Here is a 14,978-nt window from a genome sequence, read left to right as displayed (position 1 = left end):
CACAAGCACCTACCACATCTTGAAAAAAAAAGGCAACTACTGTCCCTAACTCAAAATGTGTATTTAGAAAAGCCCATTCCCCTTTCTGCAACATATTTACAAATATACCTACAGGACAGCACAGACTTCAGAGCTTAAATTTATTATGGCATCCTTAACGCTGAATGCATTAATGAAATATGAAACAAATCTTCTGCTACTTTTATTTGCAACACAATCCAATGGTGATGCTTCCACCATACAATCTGACATCTATTTTTTAAAGATCAAACTAATAAACTAGATACCATATTCCTCTTGAAATTATGCAGAGTCATGAATTACCCTACGCATTTTAAAATTAATGGATGGCAGTTTTCATCCATGGATCTAGGTCCCAACTCCTTTAATACTCTAATTTTTACAGAAACAATAGGAAACTCATTATATAAAAAAAAATTTAAAAAAGGAAACTCATTATATGATTCTTAAGCAGCTATATAATTCTAAACACAAAAAATTTCAAATACTATAACGTACTTAACCATCCAGATCCTATGAACATGCTGATAATGTTTCCAAGATAAGTACAATAATTAAACAGTGACGAACAGCAAAGCCTACTGGCTCTATTTTCAGAACAGACTCACAATTCACCTACTTTTATCTCCAATGCCTCCATCCTGCTCTAAAACATCTGGCCTCTGGCCCTGGGTAGCCGAACACAACAGCTTCTAAGGCCGGTGTTCCTGCTCTGCTCCAGTCTACTCAGTCTTTCACAAAGCAGCCTTGTTTCCTCAAAGGGAAGAACAGAACTGTTGCTCCTCTTGATCAAATACCTCTAGTAGACTTGCCTATCCTGTTCCTTCCTAAATCCTAATCACCATGTGCAATCCCAGGCACATACGAGGTGCTGGTTATTTGCACAATGATTAAATGAATACTTGCATAGCGTAGTCCTTAATTATAAGCAGCAGCCAAATATTTATGAAAATCCTACTCATGAGTGTCACAAAAAAAGGATTCCAATGGAGGATGACAAGTCATCCAGCTATTGAAGCTCTAACACAGTGTTCTCCAGTAACAGTCCATGTGCCTGCTACATGTAGAACTGCACTGCTGTGTTGAAGTATTTGTGTATGTTTCCATGGACAGGGAGAAAGAAAATTAATATTTCAAACACAGCTTTACTTCAGAAAATGAAGGATTTGTTTCTAAATGAGTCTCCTTACAATCAACTTAAAGGAAAACCTTGAGTGAAGAAATGAACAGGAGGTTTTGCCACAGCACAACGGACATGTGTGAGAGGCTCAGGTTTGGGAACCAGTGCCCTAACAGAGAAGCGTGCATGATGGGAGCCTCTTCTGAAGCACAAAACACTCCTGTATTACCTTGCCCATGACAGCGAGAGCAAACGGTTCTAAATAAGATTCCCTTGGGATGCCTGGGTGGCTCTGCAGTTGAGTGTCTGCCTTTGGCTCAGGGCGTGATTCCCCGGGTCCGGGATGGAGTTCCACATTGGGATCCCTGTGAGGACCCTCCTTCTCTCTCTGCCTATGTCTCTGCCTCTCTCTCTGTCTCTCTCATGAATAAATAAATAAAATCTTAAATAAATAAGTAAGATTCCCTATGCATGTATTAAAGACCTATCAGCAATCCAATTTTACTTCCAAATGCAGGCATGATGTTTACTAAATTAAGGCAAGCCTCTTATTCCAAAGGCCATTTTCCAAACCTAAGTCACATACAAGGGGAATGTATACCAATGGCTCCAAGGACAAATGCATCACCACAGATGGAAGAGCACAACTCCGAGCACACCACCAGCAATGGTAAGGACTACGATCCTAGATAATGTGTCTTCAGTGATGCCAAATTAACCTCTTTGCAGCTCTATATGATTTCAAATGCAGAGATCAACAATAAAGTGCTGTGGAAAAGTCTAACAAACTTACTTGATGACAAGTTTTTTTGTTTTTCTTTTCTATAAACTATTTGGGAAATACAGAAAGATACAAAAATAAAAGTCATCCCAAGCAAGTAGGATTACCTTCATGTATCTTCTTTTAAGCCCAGCATTTTCTTAAACAAAACTGGTATCATTCTCTAGAGATAATTTTCCTTTTAAATGTACTTCATTCATGAAACACAGGGATTTTTCAACCTCAAAACTTCTTATAGTAGGAATCTTTTTATAAGTCACTGTCTTAAAACAAAACCAAACAAAAAACCATCCCTCTTGTTCAATGCTTGTATATTTTTTGTATTAGGAGGTTTTACCACATTTTCTTTTTCTATCAGTATCTTAACTAGTCATATAATGATTAAAAATCATCAATTTAAATTAAGGTTGATATTGACCATGTGTGTGAAAGTATATGCTGTGGAGGATGACAGCCTGAAAGGCAATTACTTTGCAAAAACCTGGCATTTCACTGGTCTTCTGACCATAAAGAAATTCTACTACTTGTGGATAAATTAGAATGGGTAAAGCAAACTTCTGGCACTGTCTCAAATTCAGAGAGACAGGATTTATCATTCCCCTTCAAAGAGTTAAAACTGAAAAGACTGACACTTCAGGCTCAAGATCCATTCATTTCATGATTATCTTTAAAGGTCTTGTGCTATAAATGTCAAGTAATTATTTTCCAACCAATTTTAAGTTTTTACCTGCTTTAAGTATTCCTAAATCTACTAGGTTACTAGTCCTACTTAAAAGTTTCATTCTAGGGGCACCTGGGTGGATCAATGGGGTCAAGTGTCCCTCTTGGTTCCAGCTCAGGTCATGATCTCAGGGTCAAGATCAGGCTCGCGCTGAGTAGAGAAGCCTGCTTAAGATTTTCTCTCTCTCCCTCTGCCCCTTCTCACCCTGTCATAAAAAAGTTTTATTCTAATAATTTTATTAATCGTCTATTTTTCCTATCTCTGCAGAAAGGACAAAGTTCTGAGTGTATATAATATTTACATACTTTTAAAAAGTTCTTCTCTCATAATTAATGAGGCTTCTAACTAAAAAGCAGTTAAATTCAAGTATATAATGCTGACTACAAACAATTCGAAATTGCTTTTAGGTTAGTGAAATTATATTAATGATTCAAGAAATGTGTGTGTGATACTGAGCTATTAAGACATGAAGTATGAAACAAATTCCCATGAGAATCATCAACATATTTCAGAAGCAATGAAGACAAACATTTTGAGTAGTATGAAACAGCAAAACATGATAAATAACCAAATAACAAAGGAGACAGGTTATAAAAAGAGAGAGAGAGATCAAATTAAAAAAGGTTAGGCTGCAGGAAAAAACAAAAAACAAAACAAACCTCAAAACCCTGAATCACTAAGATGTGTGGTTGAAGGGGGGAATTCTATGGAAATGTGATATATGTGTATTTTAAATGATCATTATAATGTATGCTGAAAATATCTATATATTTTTGCAAAACTAAATATATACATACATGTGTATTTATACACAATAAACTGGTATCTACCTGAGTTTAGGGATTTTAGAACAGAGCAGGATTGGTAAACAAAACTTTACATAGTACAATTTATTATAATGTTTCAACATTTTACTCTAAGAAAGTACTACTAGTGGAGGGGAAGGGAGGAGAGATGGGGGGGCATTTTAGAGGAGTAGCATAAGCCATTAATTGAAAAGGAAAAATATCAACATGCATCTAGGAATTATTAAACATGAGAAGTGATACTATTAATAATTTTCTATTAGCTTAATTTATTCATAATCCTGGCCTATCTGCATTCATGCAGTACCTTGGAAGACAAACTAGGTTTGAAGCCACTGTCACTAAAGATGTTACTTGAGCATCTATTCATCGCTACTGCTTCAATAATCATTTTTAAAGACAGATTCTGCATCAGCCTTTAATAGTGTTCTAGGGGCAAATGTGAAGAATGAGGAAAGAACTCTCCACACTTTCCCTTCCAATTCATGGAGGTACAAATTAGCTCTCTTCTGTTGCAACCCAAGCACAGGTTCTAAACTGTTTTTGTGAGCATCATGTTTGGTCATTGTTTTCATGTGTTTACTTTCGATTCCCAGTGACAGTGAAGGACAGCTCGGTCGACTTGTGGGCCGCTGCCTGTGCTCACACCCTGCCTGGTTGTCTAGAGGTCCCAAAGCACTGGCTGCGTTGCTGGGAAGCGGGCTGCCTTGGTCACACATACACATATATGCATCAGTTCTTCTCACAAGTTTCCGTTAAGAATGAATGGAATGTATACTCGGCAATGTGAATGTGACAAAGGGTTTTATGACCAGAAGTCCACTTTTGGAATCCAGGCTTCCGGGAACTAACCTTCGATAGTCACCTCAACTTCGGGGTCCTCACTTGTTTCTGAAGGGACATGCTGAGTAGAATCTTGAAAAAAATAAAATTCTAAAATGACATTCGTTATACAGCACTTTCTGTAAGTTCCAACATTTCACTGATTCACTGTTACTCCAAAAGCAGCCTACGAGAAAATTGTTACTGGCATTTGAATTCAGCTCATAGTTGTTAGGTTAGAACATCTGACCCTTTTCATGGCAAACAGAGATGAGGGAAAACAGAAAGAAAACCTCTGGACAACTACTTGATAATACCAAGCTACTTGCAGTAAACATTAACGGACTCAAAAACCTCCGAGTTTACAGGAAGGAGATTATAATGCCGTCACTATTGTTTTCCTGCTGAAACTAGAAAATGCTAGGACAGACTCGAGGCTTTCTCTCTTGTTTACTATTTCCCCTCTCCTTTCAGAGATCCTAGGAGTGGTTTACAGCATTAAATAAAACCACAATCCATTTTTTGATCTGGGGACCTTCATATCAAGATAATGGCTGGAACAGAAGCAGAGAGGACTCAATCCCCTAACATGATATGCAGCAGACTCATAAAACATAAGATCTTTTGTTTCTTTTTGTACTACTACACAAAACAAATGTACATGAGAATGTTAGTGCTAGAAAGCTCAGCTAGAGAGTATCCTTGTCAACTCTCTTTTCATTTTGCAAAGGTTGAGAGATTAATTGATTTGCCAAAGATTATGTTCACTTGTTAGTAAAAGAATAAAGACCAGAACCCAGGTCCAACTCAACTCTGTTCATACTGAAATGGGACAATAAAAATCTCAAACATCAAGTATTTCAAAGCCTAGAATGTGGACTATGGAGCAATGCAGACTGCCTGAAGAAGCCCTGTGCCAGGTGTGGCCTGCACACAGGTAGCTCACTGTTGCACATAGACCACCTATCTAAAACAAATGTTACAGAGGAAACCATCTAATTACCTCCTGACAGTAAAACATTAAAAAAATAATAATAATCCACACAATTTTCTATAAAAAGATCTCAAAAAGAAATGTAAAATATTGTTGAAAATGAGCATCTTGATATTTTTGCAAGATATGTACTTCAGTTAGAAACCAAATTCTAAAATCGAATTTGGAAAACTTAGCCGACATTTCAGGGACCTTAAGACCTCCCTATCCTCAAAAGAGGGTAGAAATCAAATTAATGATTTTTAAAAGTTAAATAAAAAAGCAAATATAAGGAATAAAAATATTCTCGAAAAGACTCCTTTTCTATTTGGGCAGGGGTGGTGGTGGGGTAGGCACAACATGACCAGTTTTTGAGAGAAATCAAAATTCTAAAACAAGATTCGGGTACCTTACACCAGTCATTTTCCTTGGGAAAAATCTACAAGAATTCTTCTGGAATTATGTAAACTGCTGAGAAATAGGAAGCCATTTGGCTCAGTAATAGTTTCACTTAGGATCTGGAGAATTTAAGGAGCCATACCACAGTTAAATATTTCCTTGACGCCACAATTGAAGGAGGATTGGCTGAGAAACAGAGAAAGGAGTTCCAAAGGGTATAAAAATAAACAGAGAGAAAATCCCTCCTTTATTAATCTTACGTGGAAACACTACTTTGAAAAAAAAAAAAAAAAGGTACCGTTACATAATATTTTTAAGAATGAAATATGAACAGAAACCAGTCATTTTTTTCGGTCTAAAATATTGAAGCCAATCTTTGAGAGATCTGCAATATGGCACAAGATGATCAGGAAAAAAGGGCAGCATTTTGCATCATGAAGAGTTTTACTTACCACTTCTGTTTTCATCCCCATATGCTTTATTACTCAATACAGTTATATATGTATATTACACCTTAGGACTAAAAAAATAAACCTGTTGGCTAAGAAGGCATACCAAAACAATCAACTTTTTAGTTTCAAATAAGGTGTTTGAAGGGCAATATTCTCTATAATAGAGAACAAACATAATATGATTACTGCAAATTTAAAATCCCTTTATTTCTAACCTTCTGCTGGTACTTCCATTTCTGTTCCTTCATTGCCTTCTGAAGAATGATGGCTCCCTAAAGAGAAAATAAACCACATATACTAAACCAGTAAAAACTTACATTGAAAGAAGAGAAACTAGGCAACAGTGCAAATAATTTAACACTTAACCATACAACATATACAAACTGATTAACTCCTCTGCAGTTAATTCCAACAATGCGATCTAATTCAGAAAAACACATAAAACTTCTATTTGAAAGCACAAGAAATTATTTTAAAATGTAAACAGATAAAGAAACCTAAGTAGGTTTGGGGATTTAATATTATTACTGTTACTATACAATATAATTACTGATAGATGTTGGAATTTGAGATACAGAACAATTATGGTTCAAGGTACCATGCTCATCTGTCAATGACGCACACACAAAAACACAAATCAGAGTAAATTCTATCTTTGCTCACAGACTCTATTAAAGTCTACACAAACAAGTTCAGGTTTTGCTGTGAAATGTTTCCTGCTTTCCATTTTTACAATGGCGGAAGCTATGGAAACGCAATCCCCATTATTTAATCAAAGTTGTACTAAAAGGAAACTCGTAAGTTAAAATTTAAGATACTACCTTTAGTCTCAAAAGCATTTTAATTCAGGTAATATAATCTGCCTGCTTCTAAAAACTGGAACATAAAGCAATGTATCAGGTTAGGCAGTCACAAGGTAAACAGGCTCATCCTACTAGTGCAGAAGTTTTACTCATAAATAGGAAAGAAGTAATCTACAACATTAGAGAGCCACTTAGGATTAATTGCCCAAACTGCCCCAGAATATCATCCTCTGTCCTTAAATGTCTGAGCTACTAGCATGGAAAAAGCTGAAAATCACTGCCTTCAGGTATCAATAAACTATATTACATAGGAGTAAGAATAAATCAGATAGGGGAAGTAAAATGCAATCCATTTTGTCATCCACTAACAACTGAACTCAGAAGCTATACTAAACATGTGACCCCTAGACATAGGTTTAAATATAAGTATTTATTTTGATCTTTAAAGAGCATCGATTACAGTTTCAAAAACTGCCATTCAGTGTCTAGTACCTTTTAACTTAAATGCCATACTAAGGTCAAATACTTTTGGTTTTTAAAGGTCTAGTTTTATGATGCCATGATTATCTTGGGATTCTCTTCCAATAACTCCATATTATAAAAACTCACCTGAGCTCAAAACACTAGGTAAATCTATAAATCTAGAGACATGAATTATTCTTTAATTAACTCTTAAAGTATACTTTCTCAACACATAGTGCCCCACCCCCAGCCTTTAATGTTAAAATCCGAATTCATGGAGCACTGGCTTCTTTGACTGTAAAGTCAAAGAAAACAAAGATGAGGTCAAAGGAATGAGAGATAATGGAGCAGAGAATAGTATTTAACAAAGGAAGGGTGGGTAAAGGATAACAAGTTAAGCACGCTGTTCCACCCTAATATTACACAAGTGTCTGTCAACAAAGATGCTGTGTCCTTTCTGTTCTTTTTTAAATCTGAAATAAGCAATTACATTTATAGTCAAAGTAAAACTAAAAACTTAAAAAAAAAAAAAAAAAATGGATCCTACTTGACCAAAGCCAGAATAGACAGAAGTAAAAGCCATCACATAGCCTATGATCCTCAAGTCAGGGCACACTATACAAAAATTCCCAGAAAAGTATTCAATTAATAAACTTAGGGATTTATTTACAAGTGGTATTTCACAAATCTTTCTAAAAACTAAGAATCAACATGACCTTCTCGATATTTACATTACTAACTATACAATAAAAACCTTATTTCTGACTATTCTGATATAAGGTATAAATGTGTACTTTACCTTAAATATGAAAGTGTGTCATGTACCCATTTCGAGATTCATTACTAGATTCACAAAAGGGAAAATTGGTTTTGAAAAATTGTTGCTTGTGAAGTTCATTTATGTTTAAAAAAAAAAGGCCAATACATTTTCTTTTTCCTTTTCCATTTAGAAAAGTAACAGTACAGATATTAATACTAAAACACAGTCTGTCCAATATAAAGAACATCACATCACAACAGTACGTGGGAAAACGGAAGTGAAAACATTATACCTTGTAAAGACTTCGAAAGGGGGAGTTTGTCATCAACATCATCATTTTCGGAAGGGCCTGCTTTGGAATACAAAGATAATACTTCAAAAGTAATCCCAAAACTGTATTTTGGGTCACCTCAGTCAACAAATTGGACAAGAGAGATGGAATAATACAGCCTTTTCACGAACAAAAAAAAGAAAAAAAAAAGGCAAAATGAAAAAAAATGACAAAATGAGTGGCATCAATTCATGGTCTTACTGAATGGAAAAGGTGTCCTCAGATAAGTTCATATGTAGACAGTCCAGAGACATTTTGAAAATGACCAGACATATGGATTGAATGGGAATGGTACGTCTGAAACAGTAGACATGGGTTCCACACAGAAGTTTGGTTCCTAACAGCAAACTGCAACTTTCACTTTACACAGATGGTAAATGCAGATTTATCACACAAAGTGTATTGCTTCCTTCCTTTACAAATATTTGCTTCATCTTTTGTCATGCTGAAGAAAACTGCAGAATCAAATTGCTACACTTTCCTTAACTCTCTAAAATCATGTAATTAAACTATCAGTAAGCCTAAATCTCCACTGAAACAGAAACAGGACAAATTAAGAGTTATTAATTCAGAATTCCCTCTTTCCTGCAGATTCACAGGATTCCTTAATAACCTAATTGTTCTTCCCAGTTATTAATACAGAAAGTATTCTGAAATAACTAAACCTCCACAGAAAGCTATGAAGATTGTGACAACACGTTACATGTAGCATCAAGCTTGTTAGTGATGAGGGTAATCAATCTAAAACAGAGAACAAAACACTGTGTTTTTAATGGCTACTTATAGAATGTTCCTGTACTCAAATGAATACAAACCACTTCACTGTCTCTGAATATTGGATAGTATCATTAAGACTTTTGAAAGGTATCACATGAGAAATTTCACAAAGACCCAAACTACACATTATAAGCAAGGAACACATCATAGGAGAAAATAGTTTCAGAGAAGATGTACAAACTATATTCAGAATTTTAACTAAGAGCAAGATGCTGAATGAAAGAGACTTGAATTCAAACACCAGATTCATTGCTTCCTAGTCATGGGCTCGTGGGTAAACTATACACAGAAAATAAATGATAGCTAAGGGTGTTACTGGACTTTTAAGTATGGCTTTAGCTGCTTTTCCACTCTGGCTTTGTAGTATTCTTGATATTGTCCTGTTCTAATTTTGTAAAAATTAAGTCCTCTTTATTTTTTTTTAAATTTTTTTTTAATTTTTATTTATTTATGATAGTCACAGAGAGAGAGAGAGAGAGGCAGAGACACAGGCAGAGGGAGAAGCAGGCTCCATGCACCGGGAGCCCGATGTGGGATTCGATCCTGGGTCTCCAGGATCGCGCCCTGGGCCAAAGGCAGGCGCCAAACCGCTGCACCACCCAGGGATCCCAAGTCCTCTTTAACACAAAGTACATTTTTGTAGGATTTTCAATGTACAGGATTTCTATTTTAAATAACCTGTCTACTTCTGATTTCTAATTATACAAATTATATTATGTTCAGAGAATTTAAGGTTATCTGTGAACAAGTATAAAGTCAATTTTTTAAAAGATTTATTTATTTATTCATGAGAGACCTAGAGAGAGAGAGAGAGAGAGAGAGAGAGAGAAGCAAAGACATAGGTAGAGGGAGAAGCAGACCCCTTGCAGGGATCCTGATGCGAGACTCGATCCTGGATCCCAGGATCACACCCTGAGCCGAAGGCAGATGCCCAACTGCTGAGCCACCCAAGTGTCCCCTAAAGCCAATTTTTTAAAAAGATCCATGCTTTGTAAGTTTATGTACTGGGTGCAGAGTTCTAGATATGCATCAATTAGCTCATGCTTCTAAACTGTAGAATGCAAATATTGTACTTATCTATAGGTATTCAACAGCATGAGATGTTTCTGTTATTGACAGTCATTTGTTAAAATCTCCCACATGACTAGAGACCTATAAATTTATCACAATTGTGTCAATTCTTTATTTCTATTTTAATTTCGAGGCTATACTTATACTGTAAGGTATATGCAAGGGTATATTTTTTGTGTGTGTGTATAGTATATATTAATGATCACTGTATCAACTCAGTTACTTATTAGTATATATTATATAGTCTAACTTTTTATACCTATTACTTTCTTCTTCTTTGGCCTCAAATTTATATTGTTAAACTTGATTTCTAGTGGTTAATATATGCCCAGTATACCTTCACAGACCACTACCCATTCAAACTACCTATGATGTTTACATTTAGCTATCTATGTTTTCACACATATATTTGGATTTTATTCATTCTAAGCACACTCAAAATGCTAGCCTTGTCATTTCAGTCATGAAAATCAAACATTCCCAATGCTCATATCTAAGGACCACTAACTATCCTAGTGGAACACTGACAAGTGCTCAGATATATGTCCGAGCCGATTTTAAAATGTCAAAAGTTTTGAAAGATAAATGTCCTATGTAGAATAATGATCAAATGAACTACAATGTAATCATACGACATATTATCACAATAATACTATTAAACTTCTATGTGACAAAACAAGTAAATCTCAAAAACTTACACTGCATGAGGGATGTACAAGAACATGTACATACCAACATATGTAGTACAATACCATTTGTGTCAAGCTTAAAAACTAAGAAAATACCATATATAAAATGCATGTGCATGGAAATACACAGACACTTCTGTAGGAGCAGATATGCAATAAAAGCATAAAATCTTTATGGGTAACGGGGCACGTGGGTGGCTCAGTAGATTGTCTGCCTCTTGATTTCAGCTCAGGTCAGGACCTCAGGGTCCTGAGATCTAGGATCACACTGGGCTGGCGTGGAGCCTGCTTAAGATTCTCTTTCCAGAAAAAAAAAAAAAAAGATTCTCTTTCCAGGACGCCTGGGTGGCCTGGGTGGCTCGCGGTTGAGCCTCTGCCTTCACCTCAGGGCATGATCCTGGAGTCCCAGAATCGGGTCTGCCTCAGGCTCCCGGCAGGAACCTGCTTCTCTCTCTGCCTGTGTCTTTGCCTCTCTCTCTCTGTCTCTCTCATGAATAAATAAATAAAACCTTAAAAAAAAAAAAAAAAAGATTCTCTCTTTCCCTCTTCCTCTGCCCCTCACCTCCCCACCCAAACAAATGTTTATCAGTAAGGATGACCCTCAATTTCAAGAAACTAGTTAACTCGGAGGAATAGAAAAGAAAGTAGAAATTTCAGAGAGTCCAAGAAAAGGTGCCAATTACATATTTAACATGTTCTACTGTGGTAGGGGGCGGGGGGAGATGACAAGAGAGTAAGATTCCATAAACCCGGGCAGATGTACAGTATGTCTTTAGGTTTCAACATTTCACTTTAAAAGAAACCATTTTAGAAACACAAAACAGCAATGTAAATAAATGATCTATAAGTACACCCAACAATATGTCTCACAAATTTTGTTTTATAAAAAAAAACCTAGGGGTGCCTGGCTGGATATTGGAGTTGCGAATTCAAGTCCCAAATTGGGTGGAGAGATTACTTAAAAAATAAATTAATAAAATCTTACAGGTAAAAAAAAAAAAAGAAGCCTAAAACAACAGTATACACAAAAAGATCCCATTTATGTGAAATACAAAACCAGACAAAACTAATGTAGGTTGCTACAGGTCAGGAAGTTACCACTGGAGGGGGTTGCCTAGAAAGGAGCCCAAGGGAAGGAGCTAGTTTTAAGGATACTGACATCTAACAGCCCTTCAGAAAACACAAAAGGAGGAACAGATCTAGAGTCAGTTGGAGATTTCAATACTGTTTGACAGAATAAGCAGACAGAAATAGCAGTAGGAACAGCAGACCTAAATAACAATCAATCAACCTTAACAAAGTTAAAATAACTGAAATTATACAAAGAATGTTCTCCAACCATAACAGAAATAGAGAATCAGTAACAGAAAGATACCTGAAAAGCCTACAAGTATGTGGAAATTAAAACTACCCACTTCTGCTATGATCCAGTAATCACACTACTGGGTATCTGTAAAAAAACCAGAATAATACTAATTCAAAGGGATACACGCACTTTTGTGTTTATTGCAGCATTACTTACATTAGCCAAATTATGGAAGCATCGTAGTTATCTATCGATAGATGAATGGAGGAAGAAAATGTGGAATATATAAAGAAAGGAGTACTAATCAGCCACAAAAATGAATGAAATCTTGCCATTTGCACTGACATGGATGGAGGTGGAAAGTATTATGCTAAGCAAAGTAAGTCGGTCAGAGAAAGATAAATACCCTATGATTTTACTGTTGTGTGGAATTTTAGAAACAAAACAAATGAGTAAAGGGGAAAAAATAACAGAGAAAGACAAAGCAAGAAAACAGACTCTTAACTATAGAGATCACACTGACAGTTACCAAAAGGAGGTGACCAGGAGGATGGTAGAAGCAGAAGGGGATTAAAGAGCACTCTTGTTGGAGATGGGCACTGGGTGTTGTCTGAAAGTGTTGAATCACTATACTGTAAACCAGAAACTAATATAATACTGTATGTTAACTCTACTGGAATTAAAATAAAAATGTAATAAAAAAAAAAACTACACACTTCTACAGAAACCACAGGACAAAGAACTAATCACAAGGAAATTCAAAAATGTTTTGAATTGAAAGAAAACAAATACAAATCAAAGTCTGTGGAATACAGCTGAACTAATGATTAAGAAATTTATGTCATCAAATGTTTATATTAGAAAAGATTTTAAATCAATGATTTAAGCTTTTATCTTAAGAAACATAAAATAAACACAAATTAAAATTAAAACAAGAAAAACAACAGAAAGAAACCTAAGAGCAAAAGTCACTGAAAGTAAAAGCTGGTTCTGTGAGAAAAAGAAAAAGTATGTAAAAGCTCTAGAGCTGGACCAATGGTTCTCCACTGCTAGTGATTATATCCCCACTCCACAGGGAGAGTTTATGTCATAATTACATTTTTGATGGTCACAGCTAGGGAGATACTACTGCTATCTAGTGGGTAAAGGCTAGGAAAGCTACTAAACATTCTATAATTCATAGCATAAAAGAGATACCCACAACAATCAACTGCTTGATCAGAATATCAACATTGACAAGCTTGAGAAACTCTGAGCTACAGCAACCAAGAAAAAAAAATGATAGACACAAACTAAAAAACTAGAAATGAGAAGGGCATCACTATTCATCTTGCAAATATTAAAATAAAAAAAGAACACTTGGCAAAATAGATTCTCTAAGAGACACAAACTGCCAAAGCACAATCAAGAAGTATGTGACCTGAACAGCTCTACAACTATTAAAAGAAATCTAAAAATTAAAAAACAGACCAAGTTTAAAAACCTTCCATTGGGGAGCCTGGGTGGCTCAGCTGGTTAAGCGTCTGCCTTCAGTTTGGGTCATGATCCCAGAGTCCTGGGATCCAGCCCTGCATCAGGTTCCTTGCTCAGTGGGGAGTCTGCTTCTCCCTCTGCCGTTCCCTCTGCTTGTGCTCTCTCACTCTCTTTCAAATAAATGGATAAAATCTTAACAAATAAAAAATAAAAACCTGGGGGATCCCTGGGTGGCTCAGCGGTTTGGTGCCTGCCTTTGGCCTGGGGCGTGATTCTGGAGTCCCAGGATCAAGTACCACATCAGGCTCCCTGCATGGAGCCCGCTTCTCCCTCTGCTTTTGTCTCTGCCTCTCTCTCTCTCTCTCTTTCTCTCTCTGTGTCTCTCATGAATAAATAAAATCTTAAAAAAAAAAAAAAAACTTTCATTATGGAAACCAAAAGCCCTAGGTGGCTTCACTGGCAAATTTCACCACACGCTTAAGAACAGAATAGTACCTATTCTCAAAAACCCTGTTCCAGGACAGCCCCGGTGGCGCAGTGGTTTGGTGCTGCCTGCAGCCTGGGGTGTGATCCTGGGGACCCAGGGATCGAGTCCCACATGGATGGGACTCCCTGCGTGGCGCCTGCTTCTCCCTCTGCCTCTCTCTCTCTGTGTCTATGAATAAATAAATAAAATCCTAAAAAAAAAAAAAAAAAAAAACACTGTTCCAGTATATCACTTCCCAATTCGTTTTGCTGAGGCCAACATTACCAAAACCAAATACAAGGACATTTATAAGAAGTTTTCTGACTAGTATCTCTTAAGAACAATCAATAATACATAAAAAGAATACATTATAACCAAGAAGGGTTTATTATCCCAGTAATACCTGTCTGGTTTAACATCTGAAAATTAGTATTAATCACCATTTTAACAGACTAAACAAGAAAAACCCGTATAATCATCTCAAGAGATACAGAAAAGACCTACGAATTCAACATCCAATCACTATAAGCACTCTTCCCACTCGGAATACTAGAACTTCCTCAAACTGATGAAGGGCATCTACCAAACACTCACAGCTATTATACTGAAAGATGTCCTTCTAAAACTGTGAACAGGATAGGGATGTCTACTCTCACTACTCCTGTTCAAAACAACACCAGGGGTCCCAGATTGTGCAATTAACCCAAGGAAAGGAAATGGAAGGAATAACATTGTCTACTTAGAA

At 36.2% G+C, this 14,978-nt stretch overlaps 1 protein-coding gene across 14 annotated transcripts in view; it reads right to left on the bottom strand.

The window, feature by feature from the left end:
* Positions 1–14,978, bottom strand: part of LOC140639095 (general transcription factor II-I) — a 113,235-nt gene that overhangs the window by 45,188 nt on the left and 53,069 nt on the right. For 4 of the 14 annotated variants that reach the window (XM_072837510.1, XM_072837513.1, XM_072837512.1 and 1 more), the window contains exons 10-12: positions 8,413–8,472; positions 6,311–6,367; positions 4,302–4,364 (exon numbers count right to left, since the gene is read on the bottom strand). In XM_072837510.1, the coding sequence (XP_072693611.1) occupies positions 4,302–4,364; positions 6,311–6,367; positions 8,413–8,472 (180 nt within the window). The remainder of the gene's footprint in view (positions 1–4,301; positions 4,365–6,310; positions 6,368–8,412; positions 8,473–14,978) is intronic. The other 10 variants (XM_072837511.1, XM_072837515.1, XM_072837518.1 and 7 more) reach the window with 5 other exon arrangements.

Source organism: Canis lupus, chromosome 8 (genome assembly GCF_048164855.1).
Source record: "Canis lupus baileyi chromosome 8, mCanLup2.hap1, whole genome shotgun sequence".
Taxonomy (NCBI): Eukaryota; Metazoa; Chordata; class Mammalia; order Carnivora; family Canidae; genus Canis; species Canis lupus.
This window is presented reverse-complemented; position numbering and strand designations above follow the sequence as displayed.